General features: G+C 45.3%; 1 protein-coding gene and 1 long non-coding RNA gene across 2 annotated transcripts; one reads left to right on the forward strand and one right to left on the reverse strand.

The window, feature by feature from the left end:
* The first annotated feature begins 53 nt into the window (after window positions 1–53).
* On the forward strand, window positions 54–1,336 carry LOC128079189 (uncharacterized). The gene is made up of 2 exons (XR_008206017.1): window positions 54–631; window positions 948–1,336. It is a non-coding gene; the product is annotated as an uncharacterized LOC128079189 (long non-coding RNA).
* Window positions 1,337–5,270: 3,934 nt separating this feature from the next.
* Window positions 5,271–24,265, reverse strand: BUB1 (BUB1 mitotic checkpoint serine/threonine kinase). The gene is made up of 25 exons (XM_052679905.1): window positions 24,163–24,265; window positions 23,993–24,052; window positions 23,778–23,922; window positions 23,251–23,447; window positions 22,054–22,094; window positions 21,254–21,360; window positions 19,898–19,950; window positions 19,600–19,790; window positions 19,059–19,219; window positions 18,421–18,737; window positions 17,483–17,535; window positions 15,704–15,841; window positions 14,512–14,607; window positions 13,557–13,647; window positions 13,111–13,183; window positions 12,301–12,481; window positions 11,692–11,770; window positions 10,432–10,631; window positions 10,026–10,166; window positions 9,277–9,392; window positions 7,882–8,043; window positions 7,530–7,687; window positions 7,269–7,446; window positions 6,886–6,992; window positions 5,271–6,663 (listed from the first exon to the last, which is right to left on the reverse strand). The coding sequence occupies exons 1-25, from the start codon at window positions 24,261–24,263 to the stop codon at window positions 6,468–6,470; spliced, it is 3,342 nt and encodes a 1,113-aa protein (XP_052535865.1). The 5' UTR covers window positions 24,264–24,265; the 3' UTR covers window positions 5,271–6,467.
* Window positions 24,266–24,399: the final 134 nt, after the last annotated feature.

The following is a 24,399-nucleotide window of genomic DNA, read 5'->3' on the forward strand; positions in this document are numbered from 1 at the left end:
ACTGGAGGTGCAGCCTCACCAGCGGCAGTGCGGAGGGCCGCTCACCTCCTGCTGCTGACACACGCCGGGGTGCCGTTGGCCTTCTTGGCCACCTGGGCACACTGCTGGCTCACGCTCAGCCGGCTGTCAGCTAACGGCCCCACAGCCTTTGCCTCCGCACAGCTTGCCAGCCACTGCCCCAAGGCTGCAGCGCTGCGTGGGGCTGCTGTGGCCAAAGCGCAGCACCCAGCGCTTGGGCTTGATGAACTTCCTCCCATTGCCCTCCAGGCTGTCCAGATCCCTCTGTAAGGTCTTCTGTTCTCAAGCAGATCAACATTTCCCTCCAACTTGGAGTCATCTACACACTTACTGAGTGTGCGCTCAATCCCCTCATCCAGATCATCTATAAAGGCATTAAACAGGGTTAACCCCAGTGCCAACCCCTGGGGAACACCACTCACAACCAGCTGCCAGCAGGATGTGACTCCATTCATCACCACGCTCCAAGCCTGGCCATCAGAGTACACCTATCCAAGTCACGGGCTGCAGCTCCTGAAGGAGAATAATGTGGGAGACAAAGGTGAAGGCTTCGCTAAAGTCCGGATAGACTGCATCAGCAGCAGTTTCCCTCATCCTTTCCCTCATTCACCAGGTGGGTCACCACACACACACCACTGCACCCACTGGGATGGAACTGGGCTGCTCGCTGTGGCTCACACTGGGACTGGAGGGTGAAGGGATCGGCAGTGGCTCCAAGCAGCACTGGAACATAAGGCGCTGACCCCTCCACCCCTCAGGGGGCCAAAGTTTCCAGTCCCGAAAGACAAGGGGAAAAACCCTTGGGGAAATTAACTGGGGAAGGGCGTTAGGGAAAAGCACAGCCGGCAGCGCCGCGCAAGGTCCGGGCTGGGAAGGGAGCGGCTGCGGCAGCACGGCGACACTCAGCTTCTGCTATTTTCTCCCCACAGATCACTTTGGTTTCTGTGTGGGTGGCTCACGCGCGCAGAGGTTCGAGGGTAAACGTCTCACAAGAACAGGATGTCCTTTGCACCCAGACCGTATCGTGGTGCGTTTTGGGGGTCAGTGAGTGTCCACACCCCAGCATTCTCCCCAGGACTGCCCTCTCTCTCACACGCCGCAGCCCCCTGAAGCCCAACAGCCGTATGGATGGAACCCACCTCAACTGATGAGCAGAAGGCTGTGGGATAAGCACAGCCCTGCAAGCACCTCCACATCGGTGATGGCACTGCTGGCTGATGGGATGGGCTGCAATGGGCTTCATTCTGCTCCATACCGGAATGGAAAAAGACGACTTCTGCTTCTCCAGCCCATTGTGATAACTGGCATTTCACACAAAGCCAGCAGATGTAATCGGTTTAAGCCAGATGCCTGAAGTACGAGCCTTTATCTGAATCGGTTTCAGAGCCTGACCTTTATGGGGCATGCTTTGTGCAAAATGCTGCCATTTTTCAGCCCTCCAGGCATACACAGACAAAGCTGTTTGTGAATCATCTGAGGAGCCCCAGAAGTGGCAGGGGGTGAGGGAAAAAGAGGGAGATTCTTAGCTGGGAGAAGGAAGAAAAGGTGTGCCTCTCAGGCTGCAGCCACCCTGTGCCCAGCAGCAGCAAGACATGGACAGGGGGATAGCAGTAGGACACACACAGGGCACGGGTAGCTGCTCCTGAAATAAGCCCCAGGGGCTGAGGATGTGCGTGGTGTGGGATGGCAGTGCAAACCCCAAGCAGCCGTGCACTCGCAGTGGGGCAGGCTGGCAGCACCACAGGTGACGTTAGGGCTGTCTCCCTGTGGGATTGCTGCTACATTATCATGCGCCCATCTCATCAGGAAGGTGCCTACAGCTTCTGTCTTTGTAATTTATTTCTTCTCTCAGTGCAATTGAGAAATCTGGTGTTTGACAGGCCACGGTAGGGAATGTTGCTGGCACCAAGCAGGTGCATGGCGACAGGTGGCCACCAAAGGACGTGGCACAAACACATGCCAGCCCCCCCGGGGGCCCTGCCTCACTGTGGGCACCATGGCACTGAGCAAAAACTGAGCAAAGTTGGGTTTTCCGTAGAAGAAAGAGCAAGCCACCCACGCGTCAGGAAATCTCTCCTCTGGGTGTGGGTGGTGGGGGCCCCAAGATGAGCTATCTCTAAAGGGCAACTCTGGGGATACCTAGAGATCAGCATCTGTGTGGATCTGGCGCGCACAGGAGGAAACATCAGCCTCAGCAGCTGGGGGTTGGGTTGGGCTTTTTTTCTTTTTTTTTTTCTCCTCAAAGCTCTTTTTTAGTAGCTTGTTTTCAAGGCGGTTAGAAAACAGGAGCTCCCCCCCCCATCACTGTGCTCACACAGCCTGGGATGCTTTTACCCTTTTCAATGGGAAATGCCATGGGTAGCAGCAGCCCAGGCCCAGCCCTGCGCAGCGTGGGCAGCACCCCCAGCTGTCCCCAGCAGCTGTGCACCCCTCAGCCCCTCACCGCCCTACAGCCGTTGGAATCCAGGAGCCTAGGATGGGGAAATCACAGCCCGCGCCTCCCCCCAGCTGAAAGCCAGGGCAGATTGCAGCTCGCCTCTAGCGGCTGTAGAGAACAATGTGAAACTCCTACACCCACACAAGCAGGCAGAGGCTCTGGCACCACAGGCACGGCCCTGACATTTGGGTTCTGGAGGCTTGGGTGCAGCTGCTGCGGCCACACCTGTGCTCTCTTGGGAGGGAGCACACATGGGTCAGGCACCTGAGCTCCCCAGCCGTGCCACTAGCATGCGAAGGTGGGAAGAGAGTAGTGAACGTGGTTGGGTAAATTTGGGTATCCCCGGGTCCTACTCACACTCAGAAGCACTGTAGGTTGCGCTGCGAGCTGACGTATGAAATGAAATGAGCTCCTGCAGCTGGTGGAGATCTGTGCCTGGCCGGGGAACAGCTGGCTCCAGCTCTGCACGTAAGAAAACTCAACGGAGGAGGAGGAAAAAAATCCCCAGTGCCGGGTGTTTATGTTTCACCCTGCTCCAGCTGATGCGCTCCAGCTGACGGAGCCAGCCGGCTGTTTGGGATCAAACCCGGAGGCTTTCCCCACACCACGCCAGGGAGAGTGGGACCGGCGGGCAGAGCGCAGCAGGGCCAGGGAGCGTGCCAGCAGTGTGCAGCAGGGCTGGGTGCTCTGAGAGAGCAGCGCGCCGCACGTGGCACAGAGCCGCGGGGCTCTCCAGAGCTGGGAGAGGAAGATAAACAAGGAGAGAATTACCAAAAATGACACATGTGCTGTGGCCAATGCCCCTCCCGCCGACACAGGCTTTCCTACAGTGCAATTTGATTTATCAAAACAACAGGACGAGCATTTCTCAGTACCTCTACAAGCAAAAGCAGCCTGCAATTTCAGCTCGCTGCGCCGCTGCCTTTCCCACTGCAGCCGTGGCCAAAACGATGTCTCAGAATAGCAAGCCCTACAAAAAACAAACTCTACCTCCCCATTTGTGGCAAGTCTCAGCTCGTGAGCTGACTATCCCTGCCCTCTTCTCAGCATCCAGGTGATGTGTTGGGCAGCCCGTGCTCAGTATCCAACCATGGGATGTTTTCCAAGTTCAACAACTTGAGGAGAACATCTACTGAAAAAAAAACAAACCCAACAAAGTACCCCTTAAATACAGAAACAGGGAAATTTATGAAAATCTGTTGTTTGTCTCCCTCCTGTGGAGGGATGCACTACATAAATAACACCCCCGCCGTACCTGGGGTTAATCCTGCACCTCTCCAAAATAGCTGGGGAAGTGGTGCTTCCAGGCTGCTCTGCTGGGGCTGCCAGGAGGAAAGCCGGGCGAGTGCCCAAGCGGAGCTCCGACCTGCACCTCACCTACTGCTGGATGCTCCTAGAGGGCAGGATCAGGCTCATAGAAAACAGAAAGAGCCCTGAAAAAAGCTTGGGGCAGCTGTACCCTTGGCACTTCTGCTGGAGGAAGGTCCCTTTAAAAAGTAATCTTAGGGAAGAGGAAGGAACGGGAAAATTACTGGTGAGACTTCACTTGAATTCTTTGTTGTTTTTCAAAGTCAGCCTTTGGCAAGTCAGGCATGGTGAGCCAAAGCAGCCCCTTCTTTTTAAGGTCTGAGGTTCCAAAATAATAGCAATGTACTTTGTACTGTCATTTCTGCACACAGAATCCCGAGCTACTCCCACCTATCTAGAAGCTTTAAAACAGCCTCCGCTCTGCTGCTAAAACATCTTTTTCCCATCCTCAAGGTGGCCCAGGCAGGCTGGCAGTCTGAACACCGGGATCTTTGCATGCTGAGCACTGAGGCAGGCAGGCAGCATTGCTGCCTCGTGTCTTTCCCTTAAGTTACATTTATGAATCATTCCAGCTGCTGGGGCTCCTGCTCACAGCTTCTCATGTTATCCCTGCACAGGAGAAACGTCCTCGCGAACAGAATAGCCTCAGTGCTGGGAACCTCCAGGTGAGCCCTGCTTCTCAATACCTCGATACGCCCAGTGAGCAACCCGCTATTCACAGCTGGCACAGCAGTAGTGCAAAGTGCTGCCAGCGTGCGAGGAACAAAGCCAGCATTTACTCCAAGATCAATCGGCAGCCACGGAGGCTCAAAGGAAGGCAGTAATGAGCCGCCGTGCGCTTGTTGGGCAGGCAGCCAAAGGCACACCTGCTGCACGTGGCTGTCGCACGCCGGCACAGGGGACTGCCTGGAGAGCCCTGACACGGGGATCCTGAGATGGGGAGGCAGAACGGAGCAGTCCTGCACAGATGTGGTGAGAGGTGTGGATCTGGGAAAGGGCCGGGGTTTTAGCAGAAAGTCTCAGCTGAGCTGTGCTGAAGGATGGAGAACAGCAAAAAGTACCGCCGTCCTTTAGTGAAGGGGAGCTCAAGAGCCACCATCCCTTCACACAAGTGCAAAACACGGCCCATTCCTGCCCGCGGCCTGGGTCCAGCCCTGACTCACCCCAGCATTCTTTTAAATGGTCAATTTGGAATGAAGACATCAAACAATCAACGACTACAAAAGCAGAGAAAGTGTGCAGACCTGCAAAGTTCACTTGGTAAGACTGAGTTGCTCCAGATAAGCAGTGTCCACGCTCCCCCAGCAAGACTACACGGCCCCATGCTCCCAAGCTAAGGAGAAAAGCCCAGATTGGGTATTGCTGTGGAGCTGCTGCTCAAGCTAGTTGCTGAATCTCAATGACATTTATGGATTTAGCACCAAAGTTAAGCAGGCTTGACATCTAGCATTTGACAGGACTCCAGTAAGTCAAGCCAAACTTCCAAGAAAGCAAGTTGCACAGGTAATAGCAAATCAATGCAGTTTTATTGGCCGCTGTAGCTAAGATGTGTAGAATTAGATAATTTTAACAAACAAAATAGAGAAAAAAATGGTACTTGTAAAAATAAGCTTTTCTGGAGTTTTCCAGAGCAAGGTGCCAGATACCACAACACAACTTTTTGCCGCACTAAGGGAAAACAAAACCTCAGAATGACCAGGAAACAACTATTTCAGTTCCAGCACGGACACACACACTTGCCTCTTGCTTTTGCCTACACCTATAATCATTTTTGACTGCTCAGAAGCAAATTTAACAAAGAAGTGGCAGGTGTGAGTTCAGTTCAATGTAATTCAAATCTCATCTATGCTGAAAGAAACTGAGATTAGCAGTTGCTGAGAAAAGGGGTGGAACAGAAGTGTTGTGAATACACAAGGCACAAAGCTGAAGGACTTGCAGTAACAGCAGTCCTGAATGCATGGACAAGCAGCAGTGCTCATCTTGTCACCAACTCAAAACTTCTTGCTCACATTCCTTAGTTATTTGCAGGTGGCTCCAGCAGCTTTTCCTGGGGGAACAGGGACATATGGAAAACCTGTCCTTATGCATGGCACAGAGTTTTGTCCGTGATGGAGTCTAATAAGTCACAGAAGTTCACCTTCTTGTGACCAGTAGCACGTACTGCTCCCAATTGCTGTCTTCTCTCAGAAGAGATTCTGGAGTCTTTCACAATGGCAGGACCACCGTTTGGAATTACATCTCACTTTCTAGCATCTTGCTCCTTCCACAGAGTCGTTCGTTGTTCTTTGTATTGAGGAAAACACATCCTGAACACCTCACATACACTCAGTTTCAAAGATCAGCCTGAGTTTCACCTGGCTGGACAGCGTTTATTACCTGTGTACTTCCCAGCCTATATACACCGAAAGTCGAAAGCAATTACTTCACCTGTACAGCCCTCTTCACTAGCTTTTTCTCCCCCCCAAAACACACAACATATTATGCCTCTGGACAGCCTCCAGCATGCCTGTCCCTCCCACACTAAAACTGGGCAGGTCCCATTAACAATCTAGTTTTCAAAAGGTCACATTTCTGCACTATTTCATGCAAACGTGAAAGTTACCATTCCTGAAGCTTGGCCAACAACATTTAGGTTTAAAAGACGTTACAAAAATACCCCACGTGCACGACATTCCCTTCCTCAATCATTCAGCAAGCTGAACACCTATCTTCGTGACCGTTTGTGCTCTATGAGCAACACAACAAGTCTTCTCCTAAGGAGCTTTATTTCCTTTGCATACGACTTGCAAAATAAGTCCTTCAGTCTGTTGCGCAAGGCGGATAAAGAAGGCAGGCTGTGGCAATTTGGTATGTTTAGCATGATGTCAAAGAACTCTTTCCACAGCTCAGCATTGACAAGCCTGCAAAGAACCAGAAAATAATAAAGGTATAAAAAAAATTCAAAGTTTAAACTGCTAAAATATTATTTCCTGCTTTTACCCTGTGAAGCAGTTCCCCATGCAATTAAACTCATGGATTTTAAAGCACTGGCATGTGAGTGCAAGCAACACTGGACAGAATGTAGGTCTGGGTCTAAGGTTACTGTACATCTCTGTAGAGAAGGAAAGAACTTCGACACCAACCTTCTGAAGGATCCTTCAGGCTTCCAGACACCACTTTCATTCTTCACTTGCATGTAAGTACCAAACAGCATGCAGTAGACTGTTGCTGCAATGCCAAAGTAGTCTGTCTAAGCAAAGTACAGACAAATTCCACATTAAAAAGGCATACTCAGACCACCAAGAACTAAACAAAAAACAAACAACAAAATAGAAAGAACCCAAAGCAAAATATCCCCCCACTCCTTGGGGGTGCTCAAAGAGCAGTCTCCATTAGAAGAGGGTTCTGGATGATGCAGTGAGCTGAACCTACAGCACTGGTGCAGAAGTTCACTATTTCATACTCTATTTATACTAGATGCATGCCTTGAACCCTGAATGTTGTGGCTGTCTATACAATCTCTTACCTGGTAGTTCCATGGTTTCTGGGTCAGCATTTCAATACACTGGAACCCAGATGTTTCACACTTTGCAGTAAACGCAGTTCCTTCAGGAAAGAGTTTCATGTCTATACTCTGTCCCAGATCAATGAGAGTCAGGCCATGAGAGAGATCATCTATGTCACACGTATCGTTGTCCAGAAACCTTCAACCAAGACAAGCAGCAGCAATCAGAGACTGTAATGCCATGACATGGTGGCATCTCACGTAGTAAAGGGAAATACTTGCCTTTCTCCAAGCATGAAATTATCGGGTTTAATGTCACCATGAATGATTTTGCAGCTATGGAGTTCTTCTACCATATGAAGAATCTTTACAGCAAAATAGACTACAAATGCTTGAGGCATCACCTTTTCAGGAAGCTTTTTGTAAATGTTAATGGCATTCTGCATAAAAAAAAAACCAAACATAGGAAAGAACCATCAGCTACACAGAAACAACTCTACATGGATTTCATGTTCGTATTCATAATAAGCACAGACAGTGAAGTTCCATAAAGTGAAGAGACTTGTGCATATCACAACATAGCAGCACTCAAAAAGGAACGCAGATGTTCAAAGCACAAGTTGAGTGCACTTACCAGCAAAGTTCCATAGTTATAGAGCTCACCAATCAAAATGCTTCCATTTTGAAAGAAATGAGCAGAATAAAGGTGGATATAAAGATGATGGATACTTGGATCGAGCCTTTCTACCAGTTGGGTTGCTATGTAGAATTCCCAAGGATTGGCAGGTTTCTGGACCTGTAAGAAAAGGTTCATTACTGGGTGGATCTGCTAACAATAAAGCAGCCCTCCTCAGCTTTTTTTCTTGAACATCAGACTAATGCACCTAAGCACTTTTGATGAAACAAAATGCTTGTATCTACAGTATTCAACCTCAGGATAGCAAACTCAACCATACTGAATCATCGTTCCATTGTGGCTTATCTGCTTTTTAATGTTATTTAAAACGTCAGTCTTTAACGCTGATGTTTCAGTCTCCTGTTGGCAACATACAGTTTGTTTAAGGGAAGGCTTACAGCGAGTTCAAAACAGGAAAACCTGATGCTGAGCATCAGCTATTTGGCCTAGGGGGAGGAAAGAAATTTCTTAGACCTTACCTTTACCCTATTAGAAAGCTCTTAGTTAAGTGTTATGCAAAAATATTTATTTGCAGGAAGACTAAAATATTGTGGATTCACAAAAAGGCTTCAAAGCTATGAAACAAAGATCTGATGGGGGTGAAGTGTTGACTCAATTGCACGGTCACATTTCAGCCAGGCTGTAGTAAGTGCACACGTGGGCTTTTAGCCAACAGCAGACACAGGGTTGCATGATCTAGCATAACCCTCTTGTGCTAAGCTGACCTCACAGTTGTGCAGACTTTCTTTTTGGCAGTAATTCTGACGAAAGTCCATCCTATCACCTGTTGCTCTTTCCTGCAGTGAAGCAGCTTGTGGAAGGGGAGAGCAGGGAGTGAGCTGCTCAATCTATGAATGCCATCTAGACAAGCTTGTTTGTTAATAAAACTGCACCCTAGAGGCATCAACTAGCAGAGTATGCAACAGCCAGCTGCCACCAGAAAGGCTGGCTGCACAATGCAAAATGAGTGCTGGCTGAGCGCAGAACACATGTGGAAAGGTAGCAGCTACACACTTGGGAAGGTGCACGGCCCTTTCAGAGTGACCTTATAGCATCAGCTGTTGCACCAATTTAGTCCACAGCAAATGAAAACGTGCATAAGGGCATTCACACAAGTAGCCAGCCCTGTTCAGCTGAGAAAGATATCCTAAAGATTATAGCCAGGTTACTTGTGACTACTTGATAGAGAGAAGATCACGAGGGAGTCAAGACAAATTGATGAAAATAAAACAACTTTCCACACAATGCGTCAGACATTGCAGCACTCAAACTGAACGAAGCTTGACCTGAGCAGAATTAATCCAGGGAGGATTAGGTTACTGGAAGACTACAGAATTTTCCAATACTACTTACCTTGAATATTACTTTCTGATTGTTTCTAGGGTCACTTGCATTCAGAACAGAAGCCTGGTAGACTTGAGCAAAAGCTCCTTCTCCAACCAAGCTGTCCACACAGACTGAGAGGGAACCTTCACAAGACAGAAGAGATTAGCAAGCCCCACTTGCAAACTTCAGCAAAAAGATGCAATTACTCAGCCAAAAGAAAACACACCAGTCATACATAAGTTAGTGCTTTAATGCTAGTGCTAGGCTTTCACTACTTTGCTCTTCTTGCTAACCAAGCTTTTCATAAAAGAGAACCCGTAATCACCCTTGAGAAGGAGTGCTGTGAAGTACCACATACTAAAAAGAAAAAAAATAAAAAAAAAAACAGTGTTTCTATTTTTGCTTGACTCCAAAGTGCATTTCTTAAAAAGTAAACACTAATGTTTACATGCAAGTATGTTGCAATTACTGTCACACAGACTTTGTTGACAGAGGACTGCTGCTGTCCCATACAAAGTGCAAGAGTTGCATCATAGATGACCAGGAGAGGAAAACTAACAAAGGTTTTTGCTCCTTACTCAGAACACCGGTCAAAAACGGTTGCATTCTGACTACAGAAGACAAAACAAAGTGGTCTAATTTCAAATTTGAAGTCCAGATAGTCTGGAAACTATTTGGATATATCCATAAGCTGGATTAAAAAAATAAATAGTTCAGAAGTTTCCAGAAAAGTCTGTAAAAGTGCTTCAGAATGAAATGTTTGAAGTAGCTCTTACCAAGATGGAGTTCAGCCCTCGCTTGGATAGGTGGAAGAACAGATTTCCATTCAAAATAGTTGGCATAGGTGTTGAGTGGCTTACGGAGCTCTGATAAGAATTTGCAAATCAACTCCTTATCCCAAGGGTTCTCAACAAGGACTTCAGGAAAAAAAGAAAAAGATTTAAGCCATAAGGAAAGTGTCATTTCAAAGAGGTACCACAAGCTTATAACTGAATGAGTACGATCAATCCACGCTCATCCTTCCATTGCTGGTGCATAAGCAGCAATCATCCTGCAGGAGCCACAGGACATCATGCTTACTGCAGTGACCACCTTCACAGTGGAACAAAGCACTGCTCCAACAACACCATGCTGCTCCAGTCTCAGACTTCACAGAAGAAAATCACAGCCAAGGCTCCATACCTGAAGCTCCACCAGTCCTGGCTGTCCTGCTGTCCTGCTGAGTTCTGGACAGTTTTTCATGGGAAGTCTTGTCCACCCCAAGAGATGAAGGATATTCAGCTCTAGTAGTGGTAAACTGCTCGTGTAATTTGTGAGAAGCAGCTGCAGTGATGGCATTTCCTTGACACTCCCCTTGATTTGCAGTGTGTTTAAGAGCAGAGCTATATATTTAAGAAAAAATAAACAACTTTTAATTGGCAGTACTTCCATGCCATTTTTACCTCTTCACTAAGCCAGAGGACAAACAGCTGCACCCGCTGCCTTTGCCATAACCATAAGAACTCTGGGCACAGCTAGCCATATAAAGAAAAAGAACCACCTCTACAAGCTATCTGCATCTTCAAGCAGCAAATAAATCTGTTCAAAACCAACAGAGCCCAGCAGGCTTATCAGCATTCCTTATTTGCTCATGACTCTTATGCATTGCAATCATTGACTCCTTCCTAATGGCTGCACATCATTTCTGACAAAACCTTCTGCAGAAAGCCTCACGCTCTAGATCAAAGATACTTCACACACCAACAGTTCTGCTCAGCTGCTCCAACCTCAGCATTAATAACACTGAAAAATGCACCCCACAGCAGGGAGCATGCAGGCAGAATTGGCAAGCTGAAGTTTGCCTTCAAGTGCATGTAAGCAAGCTCTCTACTCAATCAGGACTTAACCAAATCATTGAAAGCGGTGCGTGCACCTGAGTGAGAAACATGCATTACAAAAAAAGGTACTGTTGAGCCCCCCATGGAAACCCTTTAAAAAGATACCACGGGAGGTCCAGATGGCCACCAGTGCAATAATCAAGTTGCTGTAGTTGATGGAAGTCAGGCATTTGCCAGACGCGTCACTTTCACCCACATACTCTGCAAACACTGCTTCCCAAACATTGCAGGAGCACCACTACCAACCAGCTCTTATTGTGCCCCCCCAGGGACTGTAAGACGTTTGCAGCAGTGGTACAATAGCTAAAGCACTTGTTACCCACGTCGTGTGCCAGAAAACTGAAGTTACACAAGCATTTTTGCAGATATTATCACCACAGGTTCACACAGCTCTGCAAAGTGCTAATATATATGCTAAACAGAGTCAAGCTGATACCAGTATGTTAGCTCTGGATTACTTGGAGGGCTCGACCCAATTGCAACACAGCAGACTTGCCTACTCTGGCATAAATTTGCATTGCAGCCTGAAGTCCTGAAAATCTCACCTAGTCAGTCAATGCCATACCTTAGCTTCTTAGTTTTTGCCTTCTTGTGCAGTTCTTCAGAAAATTCCAAATCCATTTGCTGCAAGTCATTCTTGGAAGCTGAACAGAGGGAGTAGCAACGATAAAACATACTTATTTTGCCCAAAAGGCAAGCATGTTTAGACCATTATTTCCAACACAAGAAGGGAAAGTCACAAAATAAACAAGGGGAACACGATAGCTTGATTTGTTTAGAGAAGAGTATTCCAGAGCTGAAAGAGGGGTAGACAAAAATAAGGGACCTCACCAAAGAAGGTGATGCTGGGATTTCAGTCAACTGTTTGGCTTTTCACAGACTGGAAAATCCTCCACAGAGGTTCAGATTAGACCAGTCAAAGGCTCTCTGGTCCCTTGCCACCTTATCTTTTTTGTTCCCAATTAAAAAAAATTTGGAAAGCATAAGTGCTGGGCCTGCCCATACTCCTAGCTGTTGTTTTGCAAGGGATTTGCGCGTAGAAGTTGTAGCAGTGGGAGCAATACCTGTGCCTTACTTGGCAAGGCCTGCAAGGTAACTAGGGCACAGATACGGAGGTGAGAAGCATTGAATTTGATGCTCTAAACCTGAAGCATTCACTATTTTACTATTTTACCTTTGTCCTCCAAAGCTGGCCGTGAACGCACTGACAGGTAATTGAACGGTGTTGATACAAGCCGGGCAGCTTCTGTAAAGTCTCTTGTGTTGTTTGGACAGGAAGCCAATGTTTTATTGGTGCATGATGCATTCCACACTATACAATCATCCTGCAAGAACTCTGGTGTCCTCGTCTCTTCCTAGACAAGAAAATAAATACACAGACTTAAGCTAAGCCATCAAAACTAACCTGTCAGATCTGCACTGTGACATGTTAGCAGTCAGCCTCAATAACACAGTGTTATGTGTGTGTGTGAACATGCAAAAAATAAAGGAGTGGCAATATAGCCTAAATCACAGGCTTATATAGTTTGGTTCTGTATCAGATCTGCATGTGGGCAGTAGTCAACTTCACAGCAAAATGCTGGATGTCAAGAAATTGCCATGGTAGTCTGAAGAAGCCTAAAGTTTAAGCAGCCTAAAGTTCAACTCTTCTCCACAGCTATGAGAAGCACGAGGTGGTTAGCACAGCTTCAAGCACCTCTGGCTCCCTGTCATTCCCTTCCTTACACAGATGCCAAATCTACACATCAGCCTCAATCAGATTTGTTCTGGAAACAGAAATCCCCCTCTTAAGCTCCTAGATTTGTTTTTGTTACAAAATGAAAATTAACTGAAAAAGCTCATCTCATAGGCAGAAAACCAAAAGGGGTATTGAGACTTGAACAAGCTAAGCATAGCAGGACGGGGATGGAACAAAGGTAGCTGCCCTCTAAATACCCAGCCCTTGCTGTCAAGGCCAATTCCTGCAATAAGATGAAACACTCACTTCTGTGCAGTCAGTCAAGGGCCGCTCTCCAATATTTCTGGGTTCTTCTGTCTTGCTTTTTGGCGGTGGAATCCTGACAAAACAGGCAGGTTAGAATAACTTCCCCCTAAAGCCTTTTCAAAGGAGTCTAATGGTAAGACAGACTTGTAAAGAGAAATCCATTTGTGTATAACCTTGAGAAGTTGCAGTGGCTCAAAGAAACTAGCTATCCACGCTCGGCCTGAAAATTAAGGGCCTGAAGTATGTTGTCCAAAACAGGAAAGTTACATCATTCTACAGAGAAGCAACTGCAGCTTTCTGGTGCCACTTTGCCACAGCTCACACTGATTTCACTCAAGCCAATCCTGATATTGCAAATACAGTCATAGAAAATTTGTACACCTAGAATTGATTCTATTCCACGTCTTCTTAACGAGCCTTACTCAGTTGGTTTTTTTCCTCCTTACCCATTGTTCTCTTTTTCCTCTTCATCTTCAAAGATAGAAAACATGGGTACAACAGGGGTGATGACGTTAGTTTTCAAGGTTCCATCAAGCTCTTAAAAATAAAAGATCACTGATGTTCATAAAAATTCACATTTCCCCCCCTAATTAAACAGGTGATGGGATTGGATTCGCACTTTTATGTCAGGCACAGATATGGCAGAGCAATGCACCTATTAGTAGCTATGATTCCCATTCTGAGGAAGGACAGTAGCTGGATGGATTAGTTTGGGCACACAAGGACTTGAAATAGAGATACTTTCTTGGAAAGCCCAGACAAACTTGAAGAAAACAAAGCAGACTGGCAAGGCTCTGCTTGACACAGAGTATGAGATGCCGTCTTGGCTACGTTCAGCTACACCAAGAGGGCCTTCAGAGCTGCCACTCAGCTGCTCTTTCCAATAAACTTTTGGAAATGCACGTGACTTTTCCATCTCAGAAACAAAGTATCCAGGAATACATAAGCTTTCTTGGCTGCATCTGGCCGGTTACAAAATATCTCTGAACTCACTGTTGTCTGAAAGCCCAGCGCTGGTTTACAATCTCAGCTGTTACAGATAAACTGAAAATTCAGGGACTAACACCCAGCCTGCAAAACGTTCTAAAACAAAAACTCTTAAAGTAGCAGCTGTGCCTTTTTCAAAATTCAGACTTTAAGTACCACTAAAATGTCTACAGAGAACCAGCATTTAATTAGGACATTAATAGGCTGCTAGTAGTAAACTCATGCCTAAACTCATGCCTTCCTCAGACTGTGCACTGCCATCTAGAACCTTGTCAGTAAATTCATTATCAAGTTAAGCAGCTGCTCCTTCACTCTACGCCTACTTAAGAAACTTTTTTCCTTGCAATTATGAGGCCTGGGTGAACAGGAAGGAAAGGGGTGAAATCTCATGGCACAGAAAATAAAAGCACGTACCGCTTTTGCAGAAGAAGGCTTCAAATTGCTCCTCGCTTTCTTCCAGAGGAGATGATTCAGGGAAGACAGGTGTTTGAAATACATCCATTAGGAATCCTAACAACACCACCACCACGCAGAAGAAAGGATTGTCAGAGGTTTTTCCACCGTGTAGTTGTCAAATCAAATGCCAATTATTACAATTCTTAGCATTTATCAAATGCCAGTGATCAATTATTCCTTGTTATTTCATTTGAACACTGCGTTACTGAACAAAAACAGAAAGATCAGACCTAGCCAATGCGTAACCGTTGGTGCAATGACTGTTCTGCTCTTGAACCTCTCAAAGATGACACTTGCAGTTCTTGTATTATTTTTTGTCTTAATGGCCTGGGTTGAAAAAGACCACAACGATCACCTAGTTTCAACCCCCTGCTATCTGCAGAGTCACCAACCAGCAGACCAGAAGGAGCAACTTATTTATATTCTGAAGGAGCAACATCCTTATCTTTCTAGAGATTGGGATATCTAATGAACAACTCAAGGTCTGCATTTTTTTTTAAGCTCTTTATTAGTTTATCTGCAGCTGCATTTGTTTGCTACGTAGTAGTAGTCAAGAGGCTTCCTGTCACAACCGAAGAACATGATAGGAGTGACAGAAGGACAGAACAGCATCAGGATATTACCACTCCAGATCTGACATCAGAAACAAAATTGCAATTTTCATTTCAGTACTTTGAAAAAAAATCAGTGTTTAGAGAAGATGATGTACAGATGTTTAATAAATAGGGAGACCTCTTGCATGAGGTACCCCTGTATCAGCTTTGGAGGGAGCTCAACTTCAACCCAAGTTATTAACTTCGGATCATTCTCCCACGTTAGCCTGCGACAGGTCTCAGAGTCACTGACAGTGCTGACAAGAGCCCTCAACTAACAGGCTGCACAAAGCAGCTCAGCCTGGGGCCAACAGCGTGTTAATGAAGCATTTCTCACTTGAGGTAAGTTCTACTCCAGTCAAAGTATTGGGTCATCCACTCAGTTGCAGAAGAAGGGCATGGTACCAGTACCACTAATTTTACTTTTTTCCCCTCTTTGAAAGAGCTGTACAAATGCCTATTTGTAGAAAACCTCATTGTATATTCTGCTCCACTAAAATTACCAAGCAAGATCCCATTCATTCCAGTGAAGCTAACATGTTATTCCAAATGCTTACCCAATGCTTCTTTCGTATGAACTGTTGGTGAAGGTTGTACTTTGAATGGCGTTGCCTGCGTTGCTCCTCCCAGTGAGGTGTTTGGTGTAGCCTGAGAAGCATTTCCAGCAGCAAAGGAAGCATTTCCAGCTCTAGATACTGGAAAAGGAAACAGTGAGATTATTTCTAAAGTAGCCTGGGATTGATTGTTAACATTTCAGTAGCCAATAAGAGAAATAAACAAGAAGAGTAACAGAATGACAACTCAGAGGTTTTGTAGAGCAGACTTTGGCTTATCTAGTGATCTGCTTGTTGGGAGCCCAGAGGAGACTACCCTGAAGGGCAGAAGGGACCTCGGACAAACATTTGGCCTTTGAAGACATTATTACCAACCTGCAGGAAATACCCATTCTGACACAGTGAGTCAAGCAGACAGGAAGCCAGCGAGGACAAAAGATCTCCCAACAGAACTCAAACCAAAAAGAAGTGCACAAAAGTGGGAATAGGAACTGGATACACAGAAGAGAGAACGTGAAATTGCCCCGAAGTGCGAGGAAAGAAGCTTAGCTAGGATTGGAACTGGTGAGAGATGTGGCAACAAGGGCTTTGTGTACAAAAAACAAGGGAAACTGAGGAAAGCAGGTTCACTACTCAGTGGGATAGGTGACCTCGTGAAAGATGACACAGAAATGCTTTGTCCTCGTTCTTACTCTAAGGCCTGCCCCCGGGTCCTCGAAAGTTCTGGCAGAAAGCTGAGGAAGGAAGCATTCCATGGGAAGCCTGGAGTTCCCAGTCAGACAAGGTTAGTTTGCACAAGCTAATGAAGTATAAACAGCCTGTAAGCAGTGGCAGTTGGAAACTGGAAAGGATTAGCAGGCCCTTACAGTCTATAGTCTATTTCTGCCTGTATGAGTCATCATTACAACCAGGTTACAGCTGTATTTCAGTATGTTGGTCTCATTTCTCTGCCATATCACCTCTGCAGGTGAGTAGTGGAATTAAAAACACACTCCCATTAACTTCCCTGCTTTAACCTGAGAAAAATCCTCTCTCAAGGGCAAATCATCATTTCCCCACTTAAAAGATGACATCTAAAACAAATTAGCAGAAGACTCATCTTCTCTGAAATACCACAGTCCACTAAAACCAGTATCTACTGGTGGTGACTGTGACCAGTACTGGTGCCTGACGAGAAGGCAAAAACATTAGCAACAGTCAACTAACTGTTAAAACTCCTATCGAAACTCCTTTGAAATTGGAAATATGAAACATCATCTTGGCCATCTTAATGCAGAACTACAAGTAGTAGAGTGATCCCAAGGGATGCTCAGGAACTCCTGATTCATTTCCTGCTCCTACATCCTACCCTCTATAATGTCAGGTATGATGCATTCAACAGACTTCTAGACAAAAAAAAAAATAATTAAGATCCATCCTACAGAATTCTTGCTATAGACAAGACATGGGGGGTCTCATTTTACATATATATAATCAGAGTTTTCATAATTCATTTGGGAAGGAATTTCAACAGTTAAGCGCTCTTTAAAGTTAGAGAATTTGTCTCATTTTAAATGGAATGGAAATATTAAGACTGGAACAGTGTCTTTCCATATCTGATGTAGGACTTCTGGCATGAGGTAGAGCTCCCCCATCATGTCTCACACACATTTATACTGAATATTAGGAGCTCTCAAATAAGATGGTCTATGTCCACCAAAACTGAAATGCTACATGCTATTCATCCCCAGCCAGTGAAGACACACCAGCTATGCTGGTCTCTGTCAAAATTTACTTTATTACCTTCCACGTCCACACAAGTAGTCAGTCCAGTGGATGATGTCTTCTTAGAGTGCCTTCAGAAAAAAAGATTAAAACACATTAGCTTGAAATAAATGCCTTTCTTTAAATTCCAGGACTTAATAGTAACAGTAACCAGCAAGGTTACTAACCAGTAAGAAGGCCTTTCCCAGTTTTAAAACAAAGGAAACGTCACAGAGACATCAGCCATCCTACAGCCCTCCTCGCACAGGACACAAAAATGAAGTCAAAAGAAAACATGAGGGATTGACCTGCCCCCGCTCTGCCCAAGATTCTCAGTTGCCAATAGTAAAAGTCAGAAACACAGCAGTCCTTTGAGAAAGCTAAAATGCAGCCAGCAAATATTCTTCTTGAATACAGTTTGCCTCCAGGTAAGCCTCCGACATAAATGAATGACAACCATTCCTTTTCTTCCTGTTGGTCAAGTCTCCTCAGCTGTGCTCATTTTGCACACCTAGTTTCCCCTCCCTGCCACTGAATTGTTTCTTTTATTAGCTGCCATATAAACCAAAACACGAGAAATAAATACAAGCACTTTTTTCTCCTCCAGAGACCTTAGAAGCCAAGATGTAACATCTGGGATTTGCATGAACTAAGCACATTCCGTAGTTTATTTCAGGCATGCCAGGGACACAAATGCTGAATAAACACTTTCGTTACGCACTGAATTTACTCTTGGTTATTACAACTAAAACACAATGTAAAAGGAATTAAAAACTGAAATGAGGACCATAACTTATAAAAGTTTGACCTATGTCTTCTAGTTATTGGTTTCCACAAGTTCTTAAGACTTTTTCAGAAGAGGAAGAAAAAGGCTGCCTTTTTTTTTTTTTTTCTCTCCCAATTTAAGTCTCAGTTTCAAGTAAAGACACAGAAGGCTTGATAATCTGCAAGGCATGAATTAGCCTTTTTACACATACCCTTCTCTGGTGCTCCACTGAACAGCTGAGTCAGGTTGTGCCCGTTCCTGAGCTGAAACCTTTCTGTAAGGAGGGTGTGACAAACCATTCTGGACTTCTCTAAGCTCCTGTTGAGTTGCGGTCTCGTCCTTCTTGTATGGTGCTTTCATCAGGGAGGTTGATGCCATCCTGGGGCCAGCTGGTTTTGCTGACTCCAGTGTAAGAGATTTTGATAACAAAGTACTTGACTGAGGCTGGTCTGGAACCAGACCTGAGCTTTGGCAAGGTGCCATCCAGTTCTGTTGCGGAGCTGCACTGAGTGCCACATGTGGATGCACCTTTAGGAAAAAGAAAGTCTTTTAACCCCCAAAGGCCCCCAGATGGTTACATGTGCGTAACCATTGCTAGCTTGCATAACTTGTAACTGCCTCTTGCATTTAAGAAAACTTTCAGAGGCAATATCAATCTTTGAGGTTTAGCAATTAAAATTCTCTTCGTTATGTATTTCAAGTTATGCCAGGTATTTATGGTAGTCAGATATTGCAGCCTCAACTTCCAGATTTGGTTATCAAAGCACTCAGGTTACCAGGTGAAGCACAGTTAAGTTTTAAGAGAGAGTTTTATGAGGACTGCTCCTATTGAACACAATATACACTCACCACTGTATTATTAGGTGCAACAGATGTTGCAGGTGCTGGTTCCAGCCTAGTTTCCTCCAAGCTTTTGGTGAGCTGAGTGAGCTGTTCCAGCTTCTGCTGCAGGGCTTGCAGTTCAAGGACAGCCGCTTCTTTTTTCCTCATAAACTCCTTTTCTTCCTCTTCTAAAGAAGAATCATTGATATGTCATAAAACAGGTTGTTGGTTTTTTTTTTTTTTCTCTTCAACTTTTTTGTTTTGTTTACAAAGATCCAAGCTGCAGAAACCCAGGGATGAGTTTAAATTCTAAATAACAACATCCGGCCGGTTTGGGAATTGAAGGATTTGAAGGTAACCAAGTACCACCACACTTCAGTCACTCAGCACGTTAACTGATACTTCCAAGCTCGTTCCACTCTGTTTTTGAACAGGGACACTAACTTGGGCTTTCATAAGTTTTGCAGGCTTTAGCAAAGAGTTTGAAAATACATGAGTACAGATAGGTACTAGATTTCCAACACAGTAAGAATGCTTTTGAAATAGCTAGATGGAAATGGAAGAATACCCTGTTCTTTTTGTCTTTTGAAGCGCTTGTATTTCTTGAGGTATCGGTTGGCTCTCAGCTCCTCAAATGAAAGTTCAGAGCCCTCACAAATGAGCAGGTTTTTGTCATACATTGCAACCTGTTTGCATTCCACAGCAGAAGGCAATGATGTGGGAAGAACTTCAGATTTAGAGATGTATGTAACACAGGTCCTGTGAGGAAAAATAAAGGGTTCTATGTCAGCTCATTGGTTTTGTTCTGAGAGCATGTTAATTTTCCCTACAGAGAACTGGCATATTGTTTTCTTTCTGAAACTTACACTTGTTGTCTTCCATCAGAAGAGCAGGACTGAGTATCAGCAGAATCAGGACCCTAAAGTTGCAGAGTGGGGAAGAAAGAAATCCAATACTATAGTTAGCCACCCATTTTGACAAGACTAGCAACCAGAAATTCCCTAAGATTGAATTCTGATTGAAGAAGTGGCAACTCAGGCCACGAGTGTAGCAACAGCAGACCAGACAGAGTCATACAAGTTGTATACAAGAAATCGATTCCTGAAGAATTAGCTGTGTAACAGTTAGCTGTAATCTCAGATCTTTTGAAAGATGAACAAGATCCCAGAGAATCCAGACAGACAGATGTAGATCTGGAAACTGCAGTCCTCAGAAGGATTCTGGGACTACTTGAGCAGAAGAACTTGATTTCAAAATGCTAGGAGCCTAAGTTAGGGACCACTTGGGTTTGTTAAGAACAGACTGGACAGCCGTCTCCGACTTCTTTCTTTGACAAGCTATCCAATTTCAGGGCTGGGGGCAGGCAGCAAGTCTGATAACTTTATTCCATCACTCCATGACACCAGTTAATACCAGCAGGTGATGTCTCCCGGGATCACATTTCATTTCTTGTGCCAGAAAAGCTGTGAAGAACCCTACCAAGCTTTGCCATACCTCAGAAGATCAACAGTGTTCCATTCTGGTACTTATCTAAGATGTCTTAGAAGTAGGATGGTTTCTTTTTTGGTTTTATTGTGGAGAAGGAGGTGAAGGAAGGCGACAAAAGGGTGACAGAGTTTGGCTGTATAGTGAACAAAAACTTCTACTGGGTACGAATAGAAGCTCAGTTGGAAGTTGCTACAGACTGACCTGGCAGGTTACAGCATCCTGCTGACATTTCCCCTACAGAGGGGCTCAGGGGTTGTGGGAGAGTCATCTCCTAATGATTTCCTAGATCAACAGGCTGACCTCTAAAAGAAGCCACCGCTGAGGACTAGTTGAGAAATTTCTCTTCCTCCTCAGGAATTATTTTTTATTCATTCTTCAGAAGCATACAAAAACGTAAGTTGAATTTCACAGAAATTCAGTGACATCAATATTCAAGAAGCATGACTGACAAAATACTACTGATAATACTATTCCTCCAAAACAGTGGTAGCTAGATGGATCACATTTTGTCTGTGATTACTGGAAACGTGCTGAGTGATTAATAAGCACTTCTATTAGTCAAAATATTCCTATGAAGATGTGATGCTTAGAGCGTAAAAAAACACCTCTAAAGTGTTCGTGGTACCTGGAAGATTTGTTAGAACATTCTGATTTTCTTATCCAATGACACTCTCCAATGTAAATGGTATATGAGCATCCCAGTCTTCCTCGTACTAATTTACTTCCCCAGTTACCTGATTCCTGCATGTGCTTGCCAGATCATTAAGAACTGTAACACCTGTTTGAGGAGCCATTTGGTTTTCAGCATTTGAAGTTTGGAGTGGTTTTACAGTAGCAGCACCTGGGATAGATTATATTGGCTTGTATTAATGAAGAGAAAGATTTATCATTTATTAATAACTTCAAACATTAGAAAACTAATATCTCTCTTCGAACACACTTAAGAAAACAGAAGAAGATCAGTTTCTACAGGCAAATTATTACACTTGTAGCCACAGACTAGCTGTGAAATTCAATGATAACCCACTGTTCAGTCTTCTACAATGCACGTTGTTACATTCTCAAAAAGATGCTGTCATTTTCAGTATCAACGACAGAACACTCAATCAGTACCCAAGTCTGACAAGGGGCACAAGCTTGCCACTAAACTGAATTTTAAGTTTTGTTATTAAAATACTATTAATCTAATTTTACAGCTGCTATTCAAATTGTTTATGATTTTGATTACTTATACTCCCAACTTTATTACTGGAACAGTAAAACAGTACAGTATTGAAATTGCAAGATCTCAACCTTCAGTTGCTTCATGAAATAAACCTCTGCTGGATGCTCTAACATCTTAATGCTATAGAATAGAACCAACACAGCATGTTTCCTGTGCAGAGCTCTATGAAGTGAAGATCCACTTAGAGATCAGATCAGCTGAGAAAAACAAAGCACACAACAGCTTCCTTCACTATGTAAAACTCACCGACTGAGGTAAAAGGTTAATTTAACTTAGGTACACCTCACAGCCAAAGATCTGTAGCCTCACCTTGCAGAGAAGGATTCCAAGGATCATAATTCTGCAGCCAGCTAAATTACAAGAAACATCAGTTGTTATTAAGTAACCTGTCTCCATTCCTTCCCACCCACCCCCAGGAACCTTTGTTTTCCTTACACAACTGTTGTGCCTAGAAACATTACCCTAAAAATACCCAGAGTAGTTACAGGACCCTTATTGCTGTACACTGACGTGTACTAGTAGTTTCATATCTGTAAGAATAAAAAAGCTCCACAGTACACAGAAGAGTTGGAAATAGGGTTGTTTTATCATCAGAATAGGAGGCATCTCCTGATAAGCACCAGCTCCAGCATTTCCAGTGTCTAAATGCTGAACTCCAGCAGACCCACCTCTCCGCAAAGTAACAAGTACAAGGAACTGAACCTACATATGATGATCAACATGCCCCCAGTACAGACTTCAAATTCAACTCAGATCAGGAACTGATGTCTAATTCCACTGCAGTTCCAGTTATTGCCATTGACCAGAAGTCGAGGAATTATCCAAGTCAATTATCAGCAGAACTGCACATCCAGCAGGCAGCCATTGGAAGTACATGCAGCTACAGGGTGATGTACATCCAGCTGACACGCCATCATAAGCACACAATCATTTGACAAGTTGGACGCCATTAGCACGGCCAATTACTCCAGCTTTTAACTAACAAAGTTAGCATGTAGAATCACAGAATGGCCTGGGTTGAAAAGGACCACAATGCTCATCTACTTTAAACCCCTGCTGTGTGCAGGGTCGCCAACCACCAGACCAGGCTGCCCAGAGCCACATCCAGCCTAGCCTTGAATGCCTCCAGGGATGGGGCAGCCACAACTTCTTTGGGTGTAATAAATCCAGAGCAGGTTTGTGAAGTCAAACAGGCTGTGCTATAATTTTTAATCTATTTAAAAAAGAACAGGAGATGAATCAACCAGATGTAGCATTTTCCTTTTCTCAGCCTCCTTTACTGAAGGCACTGCATTGGAGGCTTTCTCAATATACCCTCCAGAACAGCCAGCAAATAACGAATAGCAAAGAATCATTCTTAAGCTTACACCCACATTTCCCAGCAATAACCATTGGTCTGCCTCTCCTATAGTACAGCATACCCAAAGGAAAAATAAACAAAAAACAAACACCCACAACTGAACACTATTTAAGTATTTCAGTAAACAAGAGGTGTGTCAGAATTACCAGTACAGCTGTTGCAGGTTCTCTTGTGGCTGTGCCTGGTTGCGAAGTCCTTTTTGAACAACAGACACCGCACACTGCACGAGGCCTTCTTTTACAAGCTGCTGAGCCCAAGCAATATAGAAGGCAGAGACGTTTGTGCCAATTCCCTGACCACACAGGTAGTCAAAATACACGCAAGGAGGGTTGATGAACTCTGCCTGCACGAGACAAAGACACATAACCCATGAGCTCTTCCATAAGCATTCAAGGAAATCACAAGCAAAACGGAATAACGATTTCTTTCTTACTATAGTAGGAAAGCACTATTTTGTAAAGATACAAACACAGTGCCTTTCTTGCAGTGCAAGCAATTCGGGGCCCAGTGAGCCACAGGAGAGAGGACCCCCTCCAAGAATTTGTGCACAGACACACAACTTCGGAAGCAGAAAAAAGGAGCTGCAAGCTGCTTTCAGCCACAGAGCCGCCAAGCCGGAGAATAGCTTTAACTTCCTAGGACAGCTGAATTTTCCTAAGACCCTAACACCTACCAGCTTAATGCAGCAGCTCACAAATCTGCCGTCCTGACGATACTTCTCGTCGGCCAGGAACGCCTTCACAACCTGCTCCAGGAGACGCGGCAGGCGCTTCTGTTGTTCGTGAGGCGGCAGCGAGCCCTGCACCCACCGGACGTACCTGAGAAGCGAACAGGCGGGTCAGAGCCGAGCCCAGCCCCACAGCGGCGCCCGGCCGCCGGCACACCGACCTGTCCCACGGCTCCAGCGGGTCGTTCCCTTGGTAGTTTTGGATCTGCGCCTCGTAACTTCTGTAAAACAAACAACGGTCCGACGGGGCAGAGAAGCTGGCGGGCTGAAGCCCGTACGAAATCCCCGCTCCTCAGGCAGCCCGCCCCGCTTCCCGCCACGTCCCGCTCACCTTGCGATCTTCTCCTCAGCCATCCCTGCGCCTCCCGTTCCAACCGCCGCCGATTTAAACTCGCCGCGCATGCTCAGTACGGCCCGGCACTGCACCCCCATTGGCCCTCTTCCCACCAATCCCACTCACCTTCGCCGTCAAGTCCCGCCCCCTTTCACCAATCCCACTCACCTCCGCCGCCAGACCCCGCCCCCCTCCCTACCCCTCCCGGCAGGGTTTCGGCGCTCCGTCGTCGGC

Source organism: Tympanuchus pallidicinctus, unplaced genomic scaffold, assembly GCF_026119805.1.
Source record: "Tympanuchus pallidicinctus isolate F22 unplaced genomic scaffold, pur_lepc_1.0 scaffold1, whole genome shotgun sequence".
Classification (NCBI taxonomy): Eukaryota; Metazoa; Chordata; class Aves; order Galliformes; family Phasianidae; genus Tympanuchus; species Tympanuchus pallidicinctus.